The sequence below is a fragment of the Aethalodelphis obliquidens genome, unplaced genomic scaffold, assembly GCF_003676395.1.
Source record: "Aethalodelphis obliquidens isolate GAN/ISIS:26980383/991018 unplaced genomic scaffold, ASM367639v1 scaffold84, whole genome shotgun sequence".
Classification (NCBI taxonomy): Eukaryota; Metazoa; Chordata; class Mammalia; order Artiodactyla; family Delphinidae; genus Aethalodelphis; species Aethalodelphis obliquidens.
The window spans coordinates 4,472,140-4,491,985 of record NW_020838028.1 but is presented as its reverse complement, the minus strand read 5'-3'; the positions used below and the strand labels follow the sequence as shown (position 1 = coordinate 4,491,985).

The 19,846-nt window shown below is 36.7% G+C and overlaps 1 protein-coding gene across 1 annotated transcript; it reads right to left on the bottom strand.

Annotated features, from left to right (window-relative positions):
* Positions 1–4,705: 4,705 nt before the first annotated feature.
* ZCRB1 (zinc finger CCHC-type and RNA binding motif containing 1) lies at positions 4,706–19,838 on the bottom strand. Its single transcript, XM_027093481.1, has 8 exons — positions 19,643–19,838; positions 18,514–18,599; positions 15,441–15,469; positions 9,509–9,620; positions 9,051–9,158; positions 6,300–6,412; positions 6,117–6,192; positions 4,706–5,303 (listed from the first exon to the last, which is right to left on the bottom strand). Exons 2-8 carry the CDS (start codon positions 18,595–18,597, stop codon positions 5,172–5,174), a joined length of 654 nt encoding a protein of 217 aa, XP_026949282.1. The 5' UTR covers positions 18,598–18,599; positions 19,643–19,838; the 3' UTR covers positions 4,706–5,171.
* Positions 19,839–19,846: the final 8 nt, after the last annotated feature.

The following is a 19,846-nucleotide window of genomic DNA, read 5'->3' as shown; positions in this document are numbered from 1 at the left end:
CCTGAAAAAACTAAAAGTAGAGTTGCCATATGATCCTGCAAATCCACTGTTGGGCATATATCCAGACAAAACTATAATTCGAAAACATACATGCACCCCTATGTTCACAGCAGCAATATTTACAATAGCCAAGATGTGGAAACAACCTAAATATCCATTGACAGAAGAATGGATAAAGATGTGGTACATATATACAATGGAATGTTACTCAGCCATAAGAAAGAATGAAATAATGCCATTTACAGCAACATGGATGGATAGACCTAGAGATTATTATACTAAGTGAAGTAAGTAAGAAAGAGAAAGATATCACTTACATGTGGAATCTAAAATATGACACAAATGAACTTATCTATGAAACAGAAACAGACTCACAGACATAGAGAACAGACTTGTGATTGCCAAGGGGGAGGGGGGTGGGAGAGGGTTGGATTGGTAGTTTGGGACTAGCACATGCAAACAAACTATTATATATAGAATGGATAAACAACAAGGTCCTATTGTATAGCACAGGGAACTATAGTCAACATCCTGTAATAAACCATAATGGACAAGAAAAATACAATCAGAGGAAAAAAAAAAGCCATGTATTTGGAAAGATGTAGTGATAAAAAATGCAACAATTCCAGAAAGGAATCTGCTTAAAAGACCACATTCTATAAAAGGTGTTGTATTTCTGGTCTGCTTATTCTAGGTACCAGAGCTTAACTAAAATTATTAATTGGTTCCATCTGTAACAGTACCTAAGGATTCTGAAAATTTGGATCTTATGAAAGCAATTTTTAAAATAATTGACAATGGCTAAACCCATCCTGTTGTCTTGGGTTTGCTCTCTGACTGCAGTTGCTTACGTTGTTACTTTAAGTAACAGTGCTTATCAAACTGCTTTCCAAAGAGCCTTTACCCTCCTTCCATGTTTTGCAAGTTACCCGTGAACATTGCTGACTATGGGAAATAGCTTCTTTTTTTTTTATATAATTTTTTTTTTAGATGTTGGGGGTAGGAGTTTATTAATTTATTTATTTTTGCAGTGTTGGGTCTTCGTTTCTGTGCGAGGGCTTTCTCTAGTTGTGGCAAGCGGGGGCCACTCTTCATCGCGGTGCGCGGGCCTCATCGCGGCTCTCTTGTTGCGGAGCACAGGCTCCAGACGCGCAGGCTCAGTAGTTGTGGCGCACGGGCTCACTTGCTCTGCGGCATGTGGGATCTTCCCAGACCAGGGCTCGAACCCCTGTCCCCTGCATTAGCAGGCAGATTCTCAACCACTGCGCCACCAGGCAAGCCCGGGAAATAGCTTTTTTGTTTGGTGCTGCATCTGTTTTCTCTGTGCATCCCGCTCAGCTGCCTCAGTATTCTGCCTTTGACAATGATGAAGGGAGAGCCTAACAGGCTTGACAAGATAAGGAACTTCCACGTTGATTCCAAACTGAACATAAATACCACATTGCATGGGAATATCCATGTGAGTTGGGTCGGACTGCCCTACTCATCTTCCAGAATGGGGACTGGGACACAGGACTGGCATATTAGGGCTTTTCTTGGGACTTTTGCTGGAACCGTTGGGGGAGACGAGTTCTCATTCTTAGGATTCCTAGCTTTAGAGATACTGGTGGTCAACCCTGCTATCTCATAAAGCAAGTTTGTGGAAAACAAAGGTAGTACAGAGGAAAGCAGTGGTTAAGAGACAAAGAAAAAGAGATTTGTAATTAGATTTTTAACCCCTTCATCCATTTCTGAAGCTAAATGTCTCAGTTATGTGATCCAGTGATCCTTTACCTCCCCTTTTAAAATCATGCTTCACTCCTCTACAAACAATTGTGCCTAAATTACTGATCTAGCTCTGGTATATTCTATGTAAAGCTTTCAAGTACTTCTCTTTTACTATTTACACGTATTAATGCCTAAATATTTCGTGATCACTGTTGTGTACCACAAATTACACACACTTATGGAATATAAAACAAAGAAATGAATTAACAGTTAATACTTATAATATAAATATGTCCTATTACATGTGGCCATCTGTTTCCTGTGATAATTATAACCAGCAGTTCCAGAATAGGCAGCAGTTTCTGAAAATTATAACCAGCAGTTCCAGAATAGGCACCTAGTCAAAAAAAACCCCAAAATAACAAATGAGTAAATAAATGATTGCAGAGGGAAAGAAAACATATCTTATATCTGGTAGGATGGGCATTCTCTGATTGACAGCTGCTTTTACGTTAGAAATCATCCAGTTTATTACAGGTCCACAGTCCTTTTCCCGGAAACCCAGGGAGTCAGATTTTTAAAGCCAGAATTCTCAGCTCCTCCAAGCTCCTTTCTTTGGTCTAGTCATTTGGATTTCTGCTGTTTGAGGACTTCCTCAAACACTTGTTGATGCTGATATGTCTGTTCATTATTTGAATGTGGAGCACTTAAAAGCTGATCAGAAGCATATACCACCACCACCACCTTGGGTATATCAACTTGAGGGACTTTATTGTTGAACTGACCTATTTTTAGGGCCCAATTTCCAGTGTCTATGTCTTTTCTCCTGGGAAGGAACGACATCTCCCCCCCCACCAATCCCCTGCTCGAGGTGAAATGAACTTATCTGAGAGTGTTTTGGACATTGGCAGGGGAAGGAGACTGCAGGTATCATGGTTCAGCATGACTGGCGGGTGGCAGGAAGGGTCCTGGTGGCTTAACTGCTCTTTACACAAAAATTTTAACCAGCTATGTTTGTATATTTGTTTGTGTGGTAAAATATACATAAAATTTACCATTTTAGGGCTTCCCTGGTGGTGCAGTGGTTGAGAGTCCGCCTGCCAATGCAGGGGACATGGGTTCGTGCCCCAGTCCGGGAAGATCCCACATGCTGCGGAGCGGCTGGGCCCGTGAGCCATGGCCGCCCGTGAGCCTGCAAGTCCGGAGCCTGTGCTCTGCAAGGGAGAGGCCACAACAGTGAGAGGCCCATGCACCGCAGGAAAAAAAAAAAAAAATTACCATTTTAACCGTTTTTAAGTATACAATTCAGTGGCATTAAGTACATTCACAACACTGTGTAACCACCACCACTGTCTACACCTAAAACATTTTCATCATCCCCAACAAAAATTCTGTACCCATTAAACAATAACACTCCCTTCCCCCTTCCTCCCAGTCCCTGGTAACCTCGATTCTACTCTGTCTCTATCAATTTACCTAATGTAGGTACCTCGTATAAGTAGAATTATACAATATTTGTCTTTTGGTGTTGTTTGTACCTTTTTATTTTTCAGAGAACTCAGGTTAAGTAAATGGCCTCAGGCCATCAACTCTAAGTGGAAACGTGGCCACAGAAACCTAGGTATGTCCGTCAAGAGACTATAGTCTTAACTGCTATGCCATTACTACCTTAGTTGTTGACTTTCCCATCCATATGCATGTATGTATCCATACACAGCAGGTATTTTGCACTTGCCATTAAATCCATAATGTTTTTCCATCCCATTAGGAATTCTCTGAAACATTTTAATGCTTTCTAATAATCATTTTGTATGTATCATGCTTTATCTTTTGTTGATATTTAACTATTTGTGTTCTGAATTTTAAATAACAATATATACCTTTGTACATAAATATTTGTATTTCTGACTAGAACCCTAGGATAAAAGAGAATGTTGTTTCTAGTTCAAACAATAGAACATACTTAATAGTTGATACTTGTTAAATTACCCTTCAGAAATTAGCCAGTATATAATACAAGTATTCTTATGACATCTTCATCACCACTAATTTTTTTAATTAGGTAAAAAAAAAAACTAATGTCCTACTAGTTGAATAGACTCTTTGATAAAATACTTTCATTTACTATTTTAAATTTTCTATATATTGTTTATGTCACTAGCTCATTCTCTATTCTGTTTTAAGGTATTCATATAAACTTTTCTGTATTTTGTGGCATGTTTTTTCCCAATTTTTTTCTTTGCTTTAAATTTGATGAATTAATGGGTGAAACAGAAAATAGAGTCCAGCATTCAACCTTTTTGTCTGGTTTCCTCACTGAGATCTAGAAGATATTTTGCTGGTAAGGGGTTAACACTTTCATTGCCTTTATAGTTTTCAAAGTGGAAATATTTTTATTGCTTTTAGCAATTAAGAAACTAATAAATAGATGTTCTTTTAAAAAGCATTCAATAGTACAGAAATAGCGAAAGTAGAAAATTAAAGGCTCCGTAATCCCATTCCCATATATCCATCTGCAAAAGGTATGGGAAGCTTCAGTCATAAATACAAAGAAATATAATACATGAAAAAAACCAGGCAATTCTTAACTCTAGGAAAAATGTAATCATAGCACACTCATTAGCTCTGAACAGTATTTCAATGGTCCTAAAATAAAAACAATAAAATATGGATTTAACCAAAAATTTTAACGTAGCCATGTTGGGAAGGTGGAGGAGGGCAGAGGGGAGTATAGGAGATTGAAAAGTCTTCTTTCATCCTTTTATGGATTAAGTGGCAGAAATATATGTATTTTATTTAGCAAGATGTATGTACAAGTGAAAAGGCACAAATATAGAAGCTGGCTGTTTTTGGGGAATGGAACTTTGTGCCAAAGAACAAATTACTGCTCTTTGGTTACAAACCTTTGAGAGCTACTTTACTTTAAATTTTATGGGTAATTACAATGTATCCAGATTGGGATAAAGGTAAAAGAAATAAGATGACAAAAACACCTACATTTAAAAATAAAATTCTCTTGAGAAAATTTTAGTAACATTAATCACAATAAATCATTCAACCTTTTCAGTCTTTAAGAGGTTTTTGTTTTAAAGATGAAATTTATTTCAAAAGTCCTCAAATAAGCCAATCATGAATAAACTTTTATAATGAACTTCTCAAACAAATCTTTTTACTTATCTACCTTTTTTCTTGGGATGACAATAGCATTATTATGATAGTACTAAGTTTTCTTTTTTATTCAAATGAACTGTTTTCAAGATTAATGATTATTAGCAAATCTTGATGCAAGATAAACATACTTTAAAATTACTTTTCAATTTCCTATGAACTATTTTAAAGTAAAAAACTATTTGGTACTAAGTGTTCTTATGTTCAAATTCTAAAAGTAATCTTTAGTCCCAATGGAACTTGATACTCCAAGATTTAAAAAATTTTTTAATGATATTGACATAATATATATAATTTTAATCACTAAGTTCCTCCTCATCACTGAAATATGTGCTTTTCTTTATCCTTGGGCGTCTTGAATCATCTGATGTTGAGGGACCCCCTGAACTGGGTTTCCATTTTTTTTGTTCTTCTTCAATTTTGGCTTGCTGTAATGTGGTTCGGAAAACAAACAAAACAAAATCAGGAATCTGTTTAATATTATTTACAGTCCATTGATTCAAAACATGGCAAAACATACATCACAAGTGCCAGCACTCTCTACCCTCCTAGCCCGTGCAGACAGTTCTACTCCATTAAGATGCCATTTCCCCTACCCCCAAGTTTTGTCCCAGTCTTACCATGTTAATCAAAATTATTTTAGACAAGTTCTACTAATTAACAGGCATATGAAATGAAGCCTACTTGTCATCCCTGTTGGATGTGGGAATGTTACATAAAATACATTAGTTAACTAAAAGGAAAAAATAAATTGATGTATGCATTTACGATTTATCAACTACATTAAAACAAAATAAGTGGTTATATAAAATCAGGAAGTTATACACCCTTCTTCAAAAAATGTTTTGTATACTTGTATTAGGATATTTAATGGTCAAAAATATGTTTTTGGTTTTGTTTTAAAATGAAGCTTCTTTTAAAACAGTATCTTCGATTTAGTAAAATCTTTTCCATTGGGCTAAATTCACTTGAATCAAATAGTTCTGTTCAATTCTATAATGAAAACAGATTAAGACAGTAAAAGTGTTGTGGGGCCCTCAAAATCTAGAAAGAACCGACAGGCACTTTTCCACCACACTGTTCTAAAGACCTTAAAGAAAAAGCCTATCTCCTAAAGTTTAGGGGCAAAGGGGAAGACAGAGGTTGCCATCAGGAGATGATTAATAAAGTAAGCAAGGAATATAAAACCGTTAACTCAAGGCAGCTATGGCATGGTACCTTAGAAAAGAACTATTTAGTACCTGGAAAGCTATGGCCTGACTGAGGCTGTCAAGAGCAGGATCTTCCCCTTCATCATCACTTTCTTCTACTTCTTCACTAAATTATTAAAAAAAAAATCAGAATGCACTTAAAAAATCAGAATGCACTTAGGAAAAAGACAGAAGCTACACAATAATGCATTTGCTAAGAGTGGCTATACATACATTTCTTCCTCTGGTTCAGGAATTTTCTTTTTTTTCTTTTTCTCTTTCTTCTTTGGAGGTTCACGTTCTCCAAGCATATTTTTAGGACAGGCATAACTTAAGTGTCCACTTTCCTTTTGTTTCCCATTAAAAAGGAAAGGAGAAATATTAAATTTGTTGTGTTATTAACAGAAACTAGGTGGTTCCTTAAGACTAAAATGTTTTATAACTTAAGAAAGAATATTGTCACACAGGGGCCTCCCTGGTGGCACAGTGGTTAAGAATCCACCTGCCAGTGCAGGGGACACGGGTTTGAGCCCTGGTCTGGGAAGATCCCACATGCTGCAGAGCAACTAAGCCCGTGCACCACAGCTACTGAGCCCGCGAGCCACAACTACTGAGCCTGCGAGCCACAAATACTGAAGCCCGTGTGCCTAGAGCCCATGCTCCACAACAAGAAGCCACTGCAATGAGAAGCCCGCGCACCACAATGAAGAGTAGCCCCTGCTCGCCACAACTAGAGAAAGCCCGCGCACAGCAACAAAGACCCAACACAGCCAAAAATAAATAAATAAATTAATTAATTAATTTAAAAAAAGAATATTGTCACACAGGGAATATACACAAAGAAATTAAAACCCATTACTTTAATATTTAGAAGGAAGAGATTATGATATTATAACTCCCAATAAGGAAGTATTCTAGTCGTTTCACTAAGAGTAAAAGAAGTTTTCTTCCTTCAAACATTTTAAATCTGAAGATTCAGGATATAAAATAATTCAAAATTTAAATGGACCATCTACCTTAGTTGTAAAAATTTTAAGTTATTATGATAAAATGGGGACAAAACTATTCCTAACTTCCAAGATGTTGCTGAACATTTTCTTTTAAAAACAAATGGAAAATTTAAAGTCTTCCTCACTTTTCCTATCAATTAATTTCATTTTGCTTCTTTCATATCTAGACTACACCTGCACTGTCCACTTATGGTAGCCACTAGCTATAATTCTCTTGTGGTTACTGAGAACCTGTCTGAATTGATACATACTGGATTGTGAAGGCAGTATGAAAAAAGAATGTAAAATATTATAATTAAAAAAATTTTAATTCCATAATTCAAATGAAAATATTTTGAATTAAAATATATTAAGTTTTTACCCTGTTTACTTTTTTTAATGTGGCTATTAGAACATTTATAATTAAATCTGTGGCTTGCATATGTTTGTATTTGACAGTGCTGGACTAGCCATAACATTATAATGAGCCATAACATGGTTTGAGTTGTAAAATGAGACAATGAATCTGTGTATTAGCTTACCAAAATACCTTTAGAAGTAATATGTGAGAATGAGGGTGTGCAGAGAGGCTGAGCCAGGATTAGAACAACAGAAGAGAAAAATAATCATGCTTTTCAAGTATATTTTACAAAGCATCAAATAGACTGTGTATTTTGTATACCTGGGGACACGGCTGAACCCAAGAGGTGTTATTGTTAATGAACTGCTGAGAGGATGTACTTAGAGAACCATTTTTCAAGTTGTTTTTGGAATAATGGTATACCAAAAACTGTTAACATATGCCATACAAAAAAAAAAAATGGGGGCAGGGGTTTAATAGTGAAATAGCTTTGGGAAAAATCAGGCTAAAATAAACGTAAACAGATTTTTGTGGGGGGATGTTTTAAGAAATATTATAATGTACTAAGTATAATATGACAAATCTATGGATCCATAAACCAAAAAGACAGATTAACAGATTCATCCAGGAGTTCTTAGATAATTTAATATTTACTGTGAATATGTGGATATATACTTATTTATCTGACCATAACAACTCCACCCTCCTTTCCTTTCTTTTTTTTCTTTTTTATGATGGACTCTGGAACACAGGTTTTGAAACATTAACTTAGGTGTCAGAATCATAAAAATTTACAGAATGTACCCAGTGCCTTGCTTGCTTTCTCTTTCCGTCCATCCATCCATCTGTCTATTCACCCACCCATCTGTCTGTATATGTATATATTTTTGAGGGGGAGTGAGTGGCACTGGGGAAAGGACCCCAACACATTTCCTTCTACTTTCCATATGATCATGTAGCCAGGACAATGTCTCTCAGTAATCTACTCTTCAGTAGAAAGCTCCCCATTAACCTCTGGATCCTGCTTTTTAGTATACATAAAGACATTTTAGAAATAGGCAGCAACAGACCCAGACTGAAATTCTCTTGATACAATTATGGGCCTTGGGCAACGTTGTGTTGTGGCTATACATCTCTCCTAATCACCCAAAGTTTAAATGGATAACAACAGATGATGAGAACTAGATAAGAAAATCTGGGTATAGTTCAGCTCCTGAACTATCAGCAGTACAAATAGGGGGGAAAACTTCAAAACAATATCCCATAGAGGATGGGTCATATCATAATGTTTTTACTGATTTGTGATACTTAATCATTTATGGGTCACTAAAATCATTTATGGGTCACTAAAATCTTTCAGACAATAATGTAAGTAATTAGTCTTAAACTTTTTAATCTAACAACTTTCAAAGGTTTGGAAACTGGAGAAAATACCACCCTATATTACCCAACTCAGGTTAACTTTACATACGACATTTCAATTGAGTTTACTTACATGAGTCTAGAGTCCCAAAGTAAAACTTTCATAACCTGATTTTAGCCATCCAGAAGTCTTGGAGAACACAAACAAAACACTGATGTGAAAAATACCTTCAAGTAAACTATGGAAAATTATACTGTTTTAGGTTTACTCACCCCACATTCATAACACTTAGATTTATCAAAGTAGTTTCGTCTTCGGATGAACTCAGCTGCTCTTCCATTGTCAATAGCAATGCTTGCTTTTATCACTCTACCGAATAACTAGAACAGAGAAAAATGCACATGCAATAGGATGTATTTCACTGAAACCTAAAACTACAGATATTGGATCCCATTTCCTCAAACCTTCAATTCCATTTTATTTTTTAGATTATTTTAGCAATTGCCCACTTAGGTGTGACAAATTCTTTCCTGTAGAATAGACTTTTATTCCTTATATTCTACCAGTGTTTTGGGAACCCAGTACAGTTTTGACCTCTATTCTGTACGTTAAATACCCTCAGGACCTACTGATATCCATCAGACTTGACTATCCCCTCATCCCCACATTTTTAGCCTGGATAAGCACAAAGGCTTTTGGTTAAAAACCTTGTTGGGAATGAATGGCTTACCTGTTTGTTGTTTATTGCCCTGGTACAGCTTTGTGCAGAGTCTTTATCCAAAAATAAAATAAATGCAACCCCTTTACTCTTCCTGGTATCTTTATCTTTCATTATAGTAACCCTTAAAGCATAAACAAATAGCCAGTTAAAAATAATAAGGCAGCATAAACAACATATATGAATAAATACTTGAAAAACTCAAGTGGTCAAAAAGGGTTAATAAAACATTTATAGAGTAAGCAAGGAAATTAATATATTTGACAAATAGCTAACTCTTCAAAGTCATGGGATATCAAGAAGAATGGAAATGGGAAAGTGTGATACTGATTTCACACAAGTGAACACAGCTATGATTAGGAGTATCTGATAAATCTAACATTAATCAGAGTTGAAGGATGAAGAGATTAGAGACAATGGAATCTTGAGGAGTAAGCATAATTCCTCTTCTCTACTGACTCCCTCACTCTGCAGGAAAAAACAAAACAAAACAAAACTGAGATGTTCTCTTCTACCCAAAAAGTAAAGTGATTTACTCAAATTATTTTTTTCTAGGTGTTAGAACATAACTATAATCTTAATATTCTTTTAAGGAATCTCCACTTCTGTGCTTCTTAGCCATACTACCCAAGGTACGTAAGTGGTAGGGATGGTCGTAAGAGCACAGAGCCTGTTCTTTTTCCTGATGCTTTACCCATCCCTAGTCCTGTGGTCCTCGCTCATCATATGTCATTAAATACAGTTTAAGAAAATATTCAACAGGGCTCTTGGAACATCTTGCTATGTCAGAAAGGAAGTACTGGGGCTTCCCTGGTGGCACAGTGGTTGGGAATCCGCCTGCTGATGTTGGGAACACGGGTTCAAGCCCTGGTCCGGGAGGATCCCACATGCCGCGGAGCGGCTAAGCCCGTGCGCCACAACTACTGAGCCTGCGCTCTAGAGCCCATGAGCCTCAACTACTGAGGCCCACACGCCTAGAGCCCGTGCTCTGCAACAAGAGAAGCCACTGCAATGAGAAGCCTGCGTACTGCAACAAAGAGTAGCCCCCGCTCGCCGCAACTAGAGAAAGCCCGCGTGCAACAACAAAGACCCAACTCAGCCAAAAATAAATAAATTAATTAATTAAAAAAAAAAAAGAAAGGGAGTACTTGAAAAAAATAGTAACGATGGGGCATGGCACAAGAACAGAGAAGCCAGTTGGAGGGAGCACCGATTGGCCAAATCTAGGACAGTCTGAGTACCAAAATAATTAAATACAGTAATGAATTATAAACCACATAAAAAAGGAATTCATAAGTCCATACTGATAATAAATAAAAGGGGGAGAAAGGAGAGCTATTGAATGCCAAAGGATGACTGGTGAATGTATAGGGAGTGCTAGAGTTGGAAAATCACCATTTGAAACAATCATGGTACTGGATCAGTCAAGAATTATCAACAAATGCTATGTCTAAAATGAAATTTTTATGTGTAATAGGATGTTTGCATTGTCTCAAGAGTGTCTCCCACTGACTGCTTCTTAGTTGCAAAAGGGAAAAAAAGTAATTATACAGTGGAGAAGTTGGTTAACGTCTTGACTGGGTGATCAAAATTAATATCACTAATGAGGGACAGATGCATGCTGTATGAATCCAGATGTGACACCCTCAGAACACATCACCTATAGAGTATGCCACCCAAGAATACATAACCACCACATAATCATGAGGCAACATCAGGAAAACACAAAATGAGGGGAAAAAAAGATGGGTTAGAGCTATATTATTTATAAATGTTCCAGATTAAAGGAGGCTAAAAAGATAGGACAGTTAAAATAACACCTAACTCTAGACTGGATTCTGTACTAGAGGCAAAAAATTCTATGTGGGACATTATTGGGTCAAGTGACAAAACTGGAACATGGATGACTGATTCAACAAAAGTACTGCATCAGGATAAATTTATGAGTTTGGTAACTGTACTGTGGTTATATAACATATAACGCTATTGTATTTGTAGGAAATACACACTGAAGTATTTAGGAGTAAAGGGTGATGATGTTTATAACAGCCTCAAATGACTCACAAAAACAAATTGTGTGTATGTATACACATAGATATATATAAACATACTCATATAGGTGTGTGTGTGTATACACACACACACACACACACACACATACATGCACACACATTGGGGAGAGAGTGCAAATGATAAAGTAAATGGGGATAAAATGTTAATAAGTCAATCTGGGCAAGGGATATTTTGATGTTCTTTGTACTATTTTTGTAACTTATAAATTTGAAATTATTTCCAAATAGCAAAAAAAGAGACAAAGCTCTAAGACAAAGCTTAATAATTTTCTAAAAACTGAATTAACAGGAAAACAGACAAGAGAACATGAATGAATAAATAAACAGAAATTTGATTTAGTATTACGTTTCACATATTAAAATTTATTTTATTTGGATTTGGGATTAGGTACCTATAGAGTCATTGGAATGAAATTGGTAAAAAGATGCCATGATATTAAGAAAAGTGATGTCTTATAAAAAAAAATATAAGTTACAATAATTTAGGGAAAAATGGGCAACTAAAATGGTTTACTTTCTCAAAAGGCTGCATCTGTTTATTCATTGGGCTTAGAAGGAAGGAAGAGAAGTCAAGCACTTGACGCAGCTCAAGTTTAGGCTGGTTTTCTTCAAAGCCACACCAGTTAGCATAAACAGGAAAGTTTTTAACCAATTTTGAAAGAAGTATAAAGTAAGATAGTTACTTTAACTTTTTAAAAATTTCATAATGTTTGTGATGGTCAGTTAAAGTCATAAATCATTTTTTTTGAAAGTACTATTTGGAAGTGTTAGCTTTCTAAGTCATACTCAGTTAATGACCTCTTTCATCTGTCCTCTCTTTTCCATTCCCACTGCTTTTTTTCTTGTCCACGGTGGCATTACTGTTTCCATAATCTATTCTTACTGGTTCCCTTGGTGTTAAGTTATGCTCACATGCTAGGGGAAAAGTCTTCTACTTGAGGAATAAATAAAATCACTTATTCCTTTGCTCAAAAATCTTTGGTTCTTCAAGTTGCCTATTCTTTGGTCCAGCAATCAATATCCTTCATGATTATGGCTCCCCTTCCCTCATCTTTCACTGCTCCTCACTTGCAAACTATGAGGTCTAGCCACAAGAAGGCACTCAGTGTTCATGAAGCATGGCCTGAACTTCCCCTAAACTGGTGCCTCTGTTCGTATGGCTTCTATCCGCTTTCAAATCTCAATGTTTTGCCCATTAAAATTTCACTCCTTCTTCAGGGTTCAGAATGTATCAGTTCTTAACTGGAAATAATTTCTTCTCCTTTCTTTTCTGCTTGTCTCCACTGAAATCTCTGTATAAACAATGCCTCATCTCCCCTATTCAAAAAATTTATTTTTGCAGTAATAACAAATCTTTATGTTTGGATACATGTGATGGAATTTTTACTCTATTATTTGCCAGGCACCTCTCTAAGCTTTATCTATAAAATGTTCCTTTCATCTCACCTATTTTGATATAAAAATCTTCTTTAAGGTTGTCTCTGTAACCCCTATTAATCCTACCTCAATATGTTAAAACAAAAAGACAGATACAAATGGGAAAGCAGTTTCTCAAAAGCGTGCATCCATTTGTTTGTTCATGTGGCCATTCAGTCTTTCCATTAGCCTCAAGCACAGGTACTAAGCACTGGCAGTAGGATGGGTTTTTATCCTCAGGAAAAGGCTTACAGTCTAGAGGTGGAGAAAGACCTATAAACCAATTAAAATACATTACTTTGATAGAGGTACCTTCTACGGTAACAGAAAAATAATTACATCAAGGATTTAAAAAGACAAACCTAGGATGATTCCCATGTCTCCAGCATGGGAAAAAAGCTAGACAGTGGTACCATTTCCTGATATAAAGTAGATGATGTACTCATTTAAGCACATGAAGTGAAGCAGACACTATTCTGGGAAACCTGGGTGTCATCCATAACACCTCCTTCTCGCTCACCCAACCCTTACATACAAAGTAAGTATATCATTAAGTATTACCCATTTTCCTGCCTAATGATCTCTCAAATCTGACCACTCTTTACCTCTCTACCTGTATCATCTTAGTCCAAATTTCTCCCCTGGGCTATTGTTATATCTTTTGACTGGTCTCCCTGCACCTGCTCTTGTTCCCCTCCAATCCAATATCTACACTGAAGCTGGATGGAATAAGCTTCTAAAAATTCAAATCATGTCACTCCCTCATTTAAAATTATTTAATGGATTCTTGGTGCCCTTAGAGGAAACTGCTTCCATCTCTGGACCTGTCTTGTGCTCTCTCCCTCTTGCTCACTCATCTCAAGTCACACTGGCCTTCTTTCTGTTTCTTGATCTCGCTTTATTTTCTCTTGCCACAGGGCCTTTGCACAAGCAAGTCCCTCTACCTGAAATGTTCCTCCCATTCTTTTAACCTACTTAACTCTTACTCAGCCTCTAGGTTTCAACTCAAAGGATAATGACTTAGGTAAATCTACCCTGACTCTCTAGACTAGATCAGGTCTTCCCTGTTTACAGGTGCTTATAACTCTGTGTCTAACTTCATAGCATTCTCATGGCTTATAATTATGTATTTGTACGGAAATTCATTCAGCGATTCTGACAGGGGAAAATCAAGAAAAGGTAAAGGTTAAAGGAACAGGCTGGAATCAAACTATTGGATTCAAACCTTGGCTCCACTGCTAACCAGCAATATGATTTTAGGTTTACTGTGTGCTTCAGTTTTGTCATTTATAATATCAGGATAATAACAGTAGCTACCTTAAAAGGTAGTTGTGAGACTTTAATGAGATAATTTATGTAAAGATATTAGAACAATGCATAGCGTATTTATGTATTCATTGTTACGTATCATCATTATTAGTGTTCTGATTGATAATGATCACTGTTTGAAATTCTGAAGACCTAGTAGCATTTTTGATTTTTTTTTTTTTTTTTTTGCGGTATGCGGGCCTCTCACTGTTGCGGCCTCTCCCGCTGCGGAGCACAGGCTCCGGACGCGCAGGCTCAGCGGCCATGGCTCACGGGCCCAGCCGCTCCGCGGCACGTGGGATCTTCCCAGACCGGGGCACGAACCCGTGTCCCCCGCATCGGCAGGCGGACTCTCAACCACTGCGCCACCAGGGAAGCCCTTGATTATTTTTTAATAGAGAAGTAAGTTTAAAAGAAGTTAACCTCAGGATGCACATGAACTTCAACTGTTTAACATTCATTTATCAAAGCTAAAAGAAAAACAACTAGGCAAGATAAATATGCTCTAAATTCTTGGGATTTTAAATATGACTTTAAATTTATACCAGAACATATTATTAGTTGTAAGATAGAATAACACTATCTTGCTTTTACTTTACACTCTCATTAACCCTGCATTGTTCAGGAGTCAACTGTGTTTGTTTTTATATCCTATTTGTTTGACAAATAATAATCCATTTATAGTATACTTGATAACACACCTCCTAGTACCTAAAATATATATTTAATCGGAGCCTTTCACTTATGTCTTATATTGGATAACAGGATCAGTTTTAGTTCTTAGTAATATAGTACAAAATTATATTATTTAAATAAATTAGGCCGTATAAAGGAATACCATGAAATCATTAAATACAAGGATGTATCTATATGGTACATGGAAAAATATTTACAATATAATGTCAAGTTAAAAAAAAGACAACAAAATTGCATGTATAGAATTGTCTTTTAAAACTTGTCTATAGATATTTATGTATATTAAAAAATTACTGAAATATATATAAAATGTTAACAGTAGTATTTTTATTTCTTTTTTATATCAAATATCTGTTTTATAAAAAACAGTAAATCTACTTCCATTAAGAAAATAATGGAGAAGTAAATTCTGATAGACTTTTAAATGAAGTTTCAAAATCTGATATACTTACTTTACAACTTTGCCATACTTGGAAAATATCTGAAACAAAAGACCACATAATAATTTGCAATTTAATTTAAAATCATAAAAGAACATTAAATTTTCAGGCTGTATATACTGACCACATTGTTTGTTGTAGTTTATGAAAATTTTTAGCCTCTGGTCTATAAGGCAAGCCCTCGAAGATATATTTTTTTAGTGACTAGCATAATCCTCTTTTTTGGCTACTGGTGTCACAGGTATTTGCCTTAGTTCCTAAACTTCTGACAAAAGAGTGCATACAGAGAAAAAAACCCACTATTCATGTGTGGTAGATTGAAGGCACACACATTGCACAGCTGAGTGTTCCTGTGGTATATCCATGACAACTATCAACCCCACCATAGCTCCAGAGAAACCCTGTGCTTCAGCTATCAATGTTGTGGAATATCACTGTTCCTGGCCTACCCCCCAGCCCCCCACTCCATCAAGCAATCACTATGTCAGAAGACAAATCCTTACATAGACTGTTCATAAAACAAAAAAGCTTCTATAATGAAAAATCCATTCCCATCAGTCTCCTTCTGCCCACCCTAATATGTTGGTGGTACTTTACAGTTGGCCCTTTCTTCTCTTTTACATCTACATCTTCACTCTAAGCAATCTTATCTACTTCTACTGTTTCAGCCGGTCCTATTTATTATATAATGCTTGGTACAAAAGTCCTTCAGAATACATTAATGTATGTAATCAGTAATAATAAATGCTTGAGTTCTATAAGTTGTGTAACCATGGAACATAGTATAACTGGATTGCAGTGTTAGTAATACTGAATTCTGAAGACCAAAAAGATAGTTTTCTCTCTTTTCTTTTTTTTTTTTGTGGTTTGCCTTTCATTTTCTTTCTTTTTTTAAAAAAATTTACTTTATTGCAGTATAGTTGATTTACAATGTTGTGTTAGTTTCTGGTGTACAGCAAAGTGTATATGTATATATACACACATATACATGTATATACATATATATATATACACATACTCTTTTTCATATTTTTTCCATTATGGTTTATTACAGAATATTGAATACAGTTCCCTGTGCCATACAGTAGGACCTTGTTGTTTATCCATTCTGTATATAATAGTTTGCATCTGCTAATCCCAAACTCCCAATCCATCCCTTCCCCACCACTCCTCCCCCTTGGCAACCACAAGTCTGTTTTCTATGGCTGTGAGTCTGTTTCCATTTTGTAGATAAGTTCATTTGTGTCATATTTTAGATTCCATATATAAGTGATATCATACAGTATTTGTCTCTCTTTCTCACTTACTTTACTTAGTATGATAATCTCTGGGTCCATACATGTTGCTGCAAATGGCAGTATTTCATTCTTTTCTATGGCTGAGTAGTATTCCATTGTGTGTGTGTGTGTGTGTGTGTGTGTGTGTGTGTGTGTGTGTGTGTATGTATATCTATCTCACATCATCTTTATCCATTCATCTGTTGATGGACATATAGGTTATTTCCATGTCTTGGCTATTGTGAATAGTGCTGCTATGAACACAGAGGTGCATGTCTCGTTTCAAATTATAGTTTTTTCTGGACATATGCCCAGCACTGGGATTGCAGGATCATATGGCAACTCTACTTTTAGTTTTTTGAGAAACCTCCATATTGTTTTCCGTAGTGATTGCACCAATTTACATTCCCACCAACAACGTAGGAGGGTTCCCTTTTTTCCACACCCTCTCCAGCATTTATTGTTTGTGGACTTTTTAACGATGGTCATTCTAACCAGTGTGTGGTGGTACCTCCTTGTAGTTCTGATTTGCATTTCTCTAATAATTAGCTATGTTTAGCATTTTTTCATGTGCCTATTGGCCATCTGTATGAAAGACAGTTTTCTACATAACATTTCTAATGGCTTCTCATTTCATTCAGAGTTCTTACCATTATCTATGCAAGCCCTATAAGGCACCCCTGAATGGGCTTACCTCTGATTGCCCCTCCTCTTCTCTCCACTTTATTTACTCTGTCTGCCTGAAATGCTTGTCCCCCCTAGACATCTGCATAGCTGCCTCTTACTTCCTTCATGTCTTAATCGAAAGTCACCTTCCTAAAGTAAAATTTCACTATTTAATAACCCTCCTTTCCTGCTTTATTTTTTCTCCTTAGCACCTAATACCTTAGTATTAACTTAGTATCTAACAAATAACATCATTTAAATTTTTTATATTTCAAATTGTTTCTCTATCTTGCTACATTGTGAGTGCCGAAAGGGATTTTCACCTTTTTGTTCACTGATGTGTACCTAGTACTTGTAAGTGGTCCTTGGCATATAGTAAGTGTTCAATAAAAAGAGATGTCTCTATTTGGATACAAGGAAGGACAATAAAGTTTGTTTTCTTCTCTGTTCGAGACTCAAGCTATGTTAATTAATTAATCGAGTACTATGTATCACCTATGCAGCATCTCTCTACTGTACTTAACATCTACCCAAAGTAGCAGAGAAAAGCGGGCACACTTGTAGATATGACTCATGCCATTCCTTCCAGTCCCTCTCAACCACCCATCTGCAGGACAGGCACAGAAGGAAATTTTGTTCTCTGTAAGGTAACAAGGTGAAAGAAGATGTTGGAAGGGATTTTTTTCTCCTCCAGTCACCCCTATCCTGAACTGAAAACAAACTTTATTAAACTGTTAAGTTTTCGCCACATATATAAATTAAGATATACTTTCAGGATTGGAGGATTAGGAAAGGGATCTGTTTTGCTTCCATCAGCCCTTCCTCCAAAACCTCCACCCCACTACCAGTTTCAAAAGCCAAGTAAGCAAGGAGGAAAAATCAGCATCATTATGCTAGTAGTGGCTTCTGTGTTTATAAAAAACTTGTTATCCTCTATAAAGCACTGGGAATTCTCTTTGGAAATTACAAGTGTCTAATTTTTTCACTTACTTATGTTTACCATACATGTCTTTGGTATTAATGATTTAAGTGCATTGTAATGTATTTATTATGAATTTTGCCTAAGAGAACTGTTTGCTTAAGCTACATTTGTATCTCAAATAGAGAATTCAGTGGATAACAATACTAATACAAAAACTTACCCGGTATAAGTCATTGTTGGTCAGGGAAAAGGGCAGGTTGGATACATACACTGTGCTTTTACTTGGGGCCAATCCACCACTCATTTCTAAAAAACAAACAAACAAACCCAGAAGCAATTTAAACCAGGTATTCTTCATTCCAAGTAAAACCAATACTATAGGTAAGTGACAAATTTATATACTTTCCGTCTTAGTAATACTCAGGAACATTGACTCCAGCTGGGTGAATTAAGGGATTCCTTTTCTCCAGACACCACTTAAAAGAGTTTTCTGGTCCTTCTTTCAAGTAGATTCTTTACACTAACCCCTTTCAGTGATGGAATATGGCGTGAATGGAGAGGTGGGTTTCAAACAGATGAAGGAAAAACTCTGAGGCTACTCTTAACCTCCCCTCAGGCTGAGAGCAAGAAAGTGCTTTCACATATACCTAATACCCTGCCTACCCACGTGAGAAAGAGCCTGGGAGCTCAGAAAGAAACTTTGCTGTTGATTTTCACTAATTTGCCTGGGTAACTTTTTGGTTGTCTGAATATTTTTCTCTGGAGCGGTGCTAAGAGGAAATTTTAGCCTCACATTTTGACGATGTAAATAAAGTTCTTTCAAATCTCTAATTTTGCATATTATTGCTAAATTATGAAATGATACATTTCATTATTGGAATAGTTTTCAGGGCCCTGAAGGGTATTGACCTGTATATGTATTTTTCAGTTTACAAATATAATCTGTAATTCATTTTCATACCGTATATTGCAAAGTCAGAAAATTATCTCTGAAAGTTATATTAGACTCAATCAACCAAGTTCAAATTTTCGATTTAAAAAGTGTGTGTGGTGTATTTACAATCACAAATGTCAAAATATTGATTCTAAGGCGTGCCAGTTCGCGATGTAACGGGAAAACCGCTTGATACTTGGGATGTTTTGGGGGACAACTTCATCGACAGGTCGCTTTTTAAAAGCTTCCAACTGAAACTCTTCACACGTTAGCCGTTCTGGTGGGAATGCGAGGGCAGGGAAAAGTAAAGGTCTTGGAATAAAAAGGGTGGCGGGAGAGAGGGTCAAATGTTTCCGGCAGCTGGGTCTGGGGAGGAGCCCGCAGGGAGAAAGGCCGCAGCTGGGTAGGCGTTTACCTTCACGTGGGGCAGGCCCGGGAGACTAGAAGAGCGCGAGCCCTCAGCTCGCTCCGGGCTCAACCCCGACAGTTCGTCGCCCCTTGCAGCTGCCTTGGCATCACGGGTCCTGGGAAGGGTCAGGAGCCGGCGACAAGAAGTTAGCAGCACTGCCTCTTCCAGGATGTCCTTTGACCCAAGCCCCGGAGGCGGGTCTAGGGGGCG